The sequence below is a fragment of the Oncorhynchus kisutch genome, unplaced genomic scaffold (assembly GCF_002021735.2).
Source record: "Oncorhynchus kisutch isolate 150728-3 unplaced genomic scaffold, Okis_V2 Okis09a-Okis19a_hom, whole genome shotgun sequence".
NCBI lineage: Eukaryota > Metazoa > Chordata > Actinopteri > Salmoniformes > Salmonidae > Oncorhynchus > Oncorhynchus kisutch.
The window spans coordinates 18,644,098-18,652,085 of record NW_022261985.1 but is presented as its reverse complement, the minus strand read 5'-3'; the positions used below and the strand labels follow the sequence as shown (position 1 = coordinate 18,652,085).

Here is a 7,988-nt window from a genome sequence, read left to right as displayed (position 1 = left end):
CTATGGTGACCAGTGAGATATACCTGCTGGAGCGCATGCTACAGGTGGGTGTTGCTATGGTGACCAGTGAGATATACCTGCTGGAGCGCATGCTACAGGTGGGTGTTGCTATGGTGACCAGTGAGATATACCTGCTGGAGCGCATGCTACAGGTGGGTGTTGCTATGGTGACCAGTGAGATATACCTGCTGGAGCGCATGCTACAGGTGGGTGTTGCTATGGTGACCAGTGAGATATACCTGCTGGAGCGCATGCTACAGGTGGGTGTTGCTATGGTGACCAGTGAGATATACCTGCTGGAGCGCATGCTACAGGTGGGTGTTGCTATGGTGACCAGTGAGATATACCTGCTGAAGCGCATGCTGCAGGTGGGTGTTGCTATGGTGACCAGTGAGATATACCTGCTGGAGCGCATGCTACAGGTGGGTGTTGCTATGGTGACCAGTGAGATATACCTGCTGCAGCGCATGCTACAGGTGGGGGTTGCTATGGTGACCAGTGAGCTGAGATAAGGCAGGGCTTTACCTAGCAGAGACTTGTAGATAACCTGTAGCCAGTGGGTTTGGCGACGAGTATGAAGCGAGGACCAACCAACGAGAGCGTACAGGTCACAATGGTGGGTAATGTATGGGGCTTTGGTGACAAAACAGATGGCACTGTGATAGACTGCATCCAGTTTGCTGAGTAGAGTGTTGGAGGCTATTTTATAGATGACATCACCGAAGTCGAGGATCGGTAGGATGGTCAGTTTTACGAGGGTATGTTTGGCAGCATGAGTGAAGGATGCTTTGTTGAGATATAGGAAGAAGATTCTAGATTTAATTTTGGACTGGAGATGCTTAATGTGAGTCTGGAAGGAGGAATGGGCCAAAATTCACCCAACTTATTGTGGGAAGCTTGTGGAAGGCTACCCGAAATGTTTGACCCGAGTTAAACAATTTAAAGGCAATGCTACCAAATACTAATTGAGTTTATATAAACTTCTGACCCACTGGGCATGTGATGAAAGAAATAAAAGCTGAATTAAATAATTCTCTACTATTATTCTGACATTTCACATTCTTAAAAATGAAGTGGTGATCCTAACTGACCAAAGACAGGAGATTTTTACTAGGATTAAATGTCAGGAATTGTGAAAAACTGAGTTTAAATGTATTAGGCTAAGTGTAAGTAAACTTCTGACTTCAATTGCATGTGTACATCTAATATGTGTATATACATATGAAAGTTAATAAATAAGAATCCAAAATGTTCAGTGGTTGGGTTTCTGTGGAGATTCATTTGGTATTGTTTCGAAAACCCGTCGATAGGTGGCGACAGAGTTCATTTTCTTTTAAAACTGAAAATTTCAAAGAAGAAAACCAAGACAGCTGGAGTCGGTTACTAATGACGTAACAGTTTATGCGACAGGTGAAGGTCGGAAGACAAACCTTCCCAACGTGTTTATCTATCTACAGTACTACTCTCTGATCAATCTCATTCCCCCTGAGAGACGGATATAATAAAACCCAGATACGATGCGGTTGTTAAGTGGAGCGGTGTTGCGGGCCACGATGAGACACCGCTGTCGCTACTTTTCTGTGGCACAAAACAACTGGAACGCCAGAAAAGTAAGTTTAATAAAGTCTAGATAACAATAGATTCCCTTGACCCAGTTCCATTACACAGAGTTAAAGTCATTGGACGGAGGCGGTTTGGTTAAGATTCCCGACGCTCGGTTTGAACATGAACGCATAAGGACTTTAACTAAAAATTTCAGCGATAGTTTTCAAAAAAACACAAAAGGTTAGATTGAAATAAACCTATTTTTTCGGGTTCTAGTTTCCACACCGCCATATCTCCATGTTTACAGCGCTTGTTTCCAGAAAGCAGCGGTTAGACGGAGTCGACCGGTGGTGATAATTATCAATGTAACTCCGAACAGCGGGGCGTAAATCCGCTGCGGACGTTCCGTGCTGCCCGGACCGCTCGCTGGTTGGTCCATCCACACCAGACGCGACCAGGATACGCAGCTTGAAATATCAACATCAACTCTGAACCGAATTTATTCATTTGGGGACAGGTCAAAAATATTTACCATTTATGTCCCGGGATATAAACACTAGGTTGTCGTTGTACCTGCAATGAAAATGAAAGGTCTTCTTCGATGAGGCTTAATGGCGGTTGACATCCAGTAGCTGTTGCATTACCGCCACCTACTAGACTGGAGTATAACTCGCTTATACTGTTCTTAATTATCTTTCCTCAAAGTCATTTAAAAAAGAAAAATAAATACCCAACTTTTTAACACTACACTCTCAAATAATAATAATAAATACCCTACTATTTAAATCTATTTAGTCCTACTTCAGGCCAACAGTCAGAGGATGGGACACCACCACTCAACCCACCCTGTAACTCGTCTGATGTCTCTCACACCCAAACACCTCTCTGCAGCTGCCAACACAACCTCTATTTCCTGAGACTTACGTTCCATCCCTGCAGTACAGTTGATAACTATTACTATGAATGCTGAAGATCCAACTTTACTGAAACATATATATGTTGGTTTATATCTCTGTTCTGGGTCAGATCTACTACACCCCTCCTCTCAGGATTCACCCCCCTGTTCTGGTACAGATCTACTACACCCCTCCTCTCAGGATCCCTCCCTCTGTTCTGGGTCAGATCTACTACACCCCTCCTCTCAGGATCCCTCCCTCTGTTCTGGTACAGATCTACTACACCAGTCCTCTCAGGATCCCTCCCTCTGTTCTGGTACAGATCTACTACACCCCTCCTCTCAGGATCCCTCTCTCTGTTCTGGTACAGATCTACTACACCCCTCCTCTCAGGATCCCTCTCTCTGTTCTGGTACAGATCTACTACACCAGTCCTCTCAGGATCCCTCTCTCTGTTCTGGTACAGATCTACTACACCCCTCCTCTCTGTTCTGGTACAGATCTACTACACCCCTCCTCTCAGGATCCCTCCCTCTGTTCTGGTACAGATCTACTACACCCCTCCTCTCAGGATCCCTCCCTCTGTTCTGGTACAGATCTACTACACCCCTCCTCTCAGGATCGCTCCCCCTTGGCCCATCTTCTCCTGTCTTCACTGCCTCAGCATATGTCAACTCCTGCACCACTCTAACCCTGGGAACCTCAACCTGCCTCTCTCACAACTCCTATCAATAGTCCTGTGACTGTTATGTACAGCTAGCCACAGCCTTCTACTGTCTGTTGTTGTTGCTGCTGCTGTGCTAGTAGCTAGCTAGTGTGTTGACTGGTTGTGTTGACTGTGTGTGTCCACACAGGGTCTGGTACTCGGCGTTTACGAGAGTGAGGAGGAGGACGACTCTCTCCATCTAACTGAATCAGCAGCTGGTGTCAACAGAGTTCTGTCTGGTAAACTGACTGAGCTGCTAAAGATGTGAGTCACACACACACACCTTCACACACACACACCTTCACACGCATCCTGTAAGAGTGTGTTTGTGTGTTGACGGGTGTAAAAACCTTCTCCTTGGTAACTCCTCAGATCAGGACCAGGTCTGAAGAAAGGGAAGAGCAGAATATTCTACGGTCTTCATGAGGTAATATATATTACCAGAATATTCTACAGTCTTCATGAGGTAATATATATTACCAGAATATTCTACAGTCTTCATGAGGTAATATATATTACCAGAATATTCTACAGTCTTCATGAGGTAATATATATTACCAGAATATTCTACAGTCTTCATGAGGTAATATATATTATCTGTAGTGACGCTGTAACAACAGATATTAAACTCGTCATCTCACTGAGCAGCAGGATGAGCAGATATTAAACTCGTCATCTCACTGAGCAGCAGGATGAAGCACTGAGCAGCAGGATGAACCTAGAATATGTGGACGTCTATAAGTACCTAGGTGTCTGGCTAGACTGCAAACTCTCCTTCCAGACTCATATCAAACATCTCCAATCGAAAATCAAATCAAGAGTCGGCTTTCTATTCCGCAACAAAGCCTCCTTCACTCAAGCCGCCAAGCTTACCCTAGTAAAACTGACTATCCTACCGATCCTTGACTTCGGCGATGTCATCTACAAAATGGCTTCCAACACTCTACTCAGCAAACTGGATGCAGTCTATCACAGTGCCATCCATTTTTGGACACTGTGTTAACAACCCTCCAGGCAAGCTTCAATGCCATACAACTCTCCTTCCGTGGCCTCCAATTGCTCTTAAATACAAGTAAAACTAAATGCATGCTCTTCAACCGATCGCTACCTGCACCTACCCGCCTGTCCAACATCACTACTCTGGACGGCTCTGACTTAGAATACGTGGACAACTACAAATACTTAGGTGTCTGGTTAGACTGTAAACTCTCCTTCCAGACCCATATCAAACATCTCCAATCCAAAGTTAAATCTAGAATTGGCTTCCTATTTCGCAACAAAGCATCCTTCACTCATGCTGCCAAACATACCCTTGTAAAACTGACCATCCTACCAATCCTCGACTTTGGCGATGTCATTTACAAAATAGCCTCCAATACCCTACTCAACAAATTGGATGCAGTCTATCACAGTGCAATCCGTTTTATCACCAAAGCCCCATATACTACCCACCATTGCGACCTGTACGCTCTCGTTGGCTGGCCCTCGCTTCATACTCGTCGCCAAACCCACTGGCTCCATGTCATCTACAAGACCCTGCTAGGTAAAGTCCCCCCTTATCTCAGCTCGCTGGTCACCATAGCATCTCCCACCTGTAGCACACGCTCCAGCAGGTATATCTCTCTAGTCACCCCCAAGACCAATTCTTTCTTTGGCCGCCTCTCCTTCCAGTTCTCTGCTGCCAATGACTGGAACGAACTACAAAAATCTCTGAAACTGGAAACACTTATCTCCCTCACTAGCTTTAAGCACCAACTGTCAGAGCAGCTCACAGATTACTGCACCTGTACATAGCCCACCTAAAATTTAGCCCAAACAACTACCTCTTTCCCAACTGTATTTAATTTTTATTTATTTATTTATTTTGCTCCTTTGCACCCCATTATTTTTTTTTTTATTTCTACTTTGCACATTCTTCCATTGCAAAACTACCATTCCAGTATTTTACTTGCTATATTGTATTTACTTTGCCATCATGGCCTTTTTTTGCCTTTACCTCCCTTCTCACCTCATTTGCTCACATTGTATATAGACTTGTTTATACTGCATTATTGACTGTATGTTTGTTTTTACTCCATGTGTAACTCTGTGTCGTTTTATCTGTCGAACTGCTTTGCTTTATCTTGGCCAGGTCGCAATTGTAAATGAGAACTTGTTCTCAACTTGCCTACCTGGTTAAATAAAGGTAAATAAATAAATAAATAAATTTTGTCACTAAAGCACCTTATACCACCCACCACTGCGACTTGTATGCTCTAGTCGGCTGGCCCTCGCTACATATTCGTCGCCAGACCCACTGGCTCCAGGTCATCTACAAGTCTATGCTAGGTAAAGCTCCGCCTTATCTCAGCTCACTGGTCACGATGGCAACACCCATCCGTAGCACGCGCTCCAGCAGGTGTATCTCACTGATCATCCCTAAAGCCAACACCTCATTTGGCCGCCTTTCGTTCCAGTACTCTGCTGCCTGTGACTGGAACGAATTGCAAAAATCGCTGAAGTTGGAGACTTTTATCTCCCTCACCAACTTCAAACATCAGCTATCTGAGCAGCTAACCGATCGCTGCAGCTGTACATAGTCTATTGGTAAATAGCCCACCCTTTTCACCTACCTCATCCCCGTACTGTTTCTATTTATTTACTTTTCTGCTCTTCTGCACACCAATATCTCTACCTGTACATGACCATCTGATCTTTTATCACTCCAGTGTTAATCTGCAAAATTGTAATTATTTGCCTACCTCCTCATGCCTTTTGCACACATTGTATATAGACCCCCCCTTTGTTTTCTACTGTGTTATTGACTTGTTAATTGTTTACTCCATGTGTAACTCTTTGTTGTCTGCTCACACTGCTATGCTTTATCTTGGCCAGGTCGCAGTTGTAAATGAGAACTTGTTCTCAACTAGCCTACCTGGTTAAATAAAGGTGTTCTCAACTAGCCTACCTGGTTAAATAAAGGTGTTCTCAACTAGCCTACCTGGTTAAATAAAGGTGTTCTCAACTAGCCTACCTGGTTAAATAAAGGTGTTCTCAACTAGCCTACCTGGTTAAATAAAGGTGTTCTCAACTAGCCTACCTGGTTAAATAAAGGTGTTCTCAACTAGCCTACCTGGTTAAATAAAGGTGTTCTCAACTAGCCTACCTGGTTAAATAAAGGTGTTCTCAACTAGCCTACCTGGTTAAATAAAGGTGTTCTCAACTAGCCTACCTGGTTAAATAAAGGTGTTCTCAACTAGCCTACCTGGTTAAATAAAGGTGTTCTCAACTAGCCTACCTGGTTAAATAAAGGTGTTCTCAACTAGCCTACCTGGTTAAATAAAGGTGTTCTCAACTAGCCTACCTGGTTAAATAAAGGTGTTCTCAACTAGCCTACCTGGTTAAATAAAGGTGTTCTCAACTAGCCTACCTGGTTAAATAAAGGTGTTCTCAACCAGCCTACCTGGTTAAATAAAGGTGTTCTCAACTAGCCTCCCTGGTTAAATAAAGGTGTTCTCAACTAGCCTCCCTGGTTAAATAAAGGTGTTCTCAACTAGCCTACCTGGTTAAATAAAGGTGTTCTCAACTAGCCTACCTGGTTAAATAAAGGTGTTCTCAACTAGCCTACCTGGTTAAATAAAGGTGTTCTCAACTAGCCTACCTGGTTAAATAAAGGTGTTCTCAACTAGCCTACCTGGTTAAATAAAGGTGTTCTCAACTAGCCTACCTGGTTAAATAAAGGTGTTCTCAACTAGCCTACCTGGTTAAATAAAGGTGTTCTCTACTAGCCTACCTGGTTAAATAAAGGTGTTCTCAACTAGCCTACCTGGTTAAATAAAGGTGTTCTCAACTAGCCTACCTGGTTAAATAAAGGTGTTCTCAACTAGCCTACCTGGTTAAATAAAGGTGTTCTCAACTAGCCTACCTGGTTAAATAAAGGTGTTCTCAACTAGCCAACCTGGTTAAATAAAGGTGTTCTCAACTAGCCTACCTGGTTAAATAAAGGTGTTCTCAACTAGCCTACCTGGTTAAATAAAGGTGTTCTCAACTAGCCTACCTGGTTAAATAAAGGTGTTCTCAACTAGCCTACCTGGTTAAATAAAGGTGTTCTCAACTAGCCTACCTGGTTAAATAAAGGTGTTCTCAACTAGCCTACCTGGTTAAATAAAGGTGTTCTCAACTAGCCTACCTGGTTAAATAAAGGTGTTCTCAACTAGCCTACCTGGTTAAATAAAGGTGAAAAAAAAAAAAAAAAAAAGATATTATAGATGAGAGCAAGACGATACACGCTTAATAATTACTGTGTGTGGTGTGTGTGTGTGTGTGTGTGTGGTGTGTGTGTGTGCATACAGGACTTCCCATGCATAGCAGTAGTCGGTCTAGGGAGGAACTCTCTGGGTGTGTGTGGAACAGAATACTGGGACACCTGTAAGGAGAACATCAGGGCTGCTATAGCAGGTGAGTCTCTCCTTTTACGTGTGTGTGTGTGTGGTGTGTGGTGTGTGTGTGTGATGGTACCGTTCTTAGTGTTCAACACAACCTGCTCCACGTTTTATCAGTCAAATATTTAGTATGTTTTCTAAGAGGTAATAAACCAAGATGTCTTGATTGTGTCTGTCTTCCCAGCCCAGAGTTTATACTTGGTGGAGAAGCACCTCTCAGTACCAATAAACCTGTGACTCATATCGAATATGATTCTACACACTCTGCACAACTCTTAGGGCAACACAGATATTTTAATGTTGAAATTGATCAGAAGATTTGATTGGGAATCATTGATGGACAGAGATATGGGTTTAATGACAGCCAGTCTGTCTGGGTTCTCCAGAACCATGTGTTGACCCATATCGAGGTGGATGGGT

At 43.4% G+C, this 7,988-nt stretch overlaps 1 protein-coding gene across 1 annotated transcript in view; it reads left to right on the top strand.

Moving 5' to 3' along the window:
- The first annotated feature begins 1,396 nt into the window (after positions 1 to 1,396).
- Positions 1,397 to 7,988, top strand: part of LOC109880334 (cytosol aminopeptidase-like) — a 40,766-nt gene continuing 34,174 nt past the window's right edge. The window contains 4 exon segments of the mRNA XM_031815474.1: positions 1,397 to 1,610; positions 3,296 to 3,411; positions 3,520 to 3,574; positions 7,479 to 7,584. Of these exon segments, the coding sequence (XP_031671334.1) occupies positions 1,518 to 1,610; positions 3,296 to 3,411; positions 3,520 to 3,574; positions 7,479 to 7,584 (370 nt within the window). The 5' untranslated portion in view covers positions 1,397 to 1,517.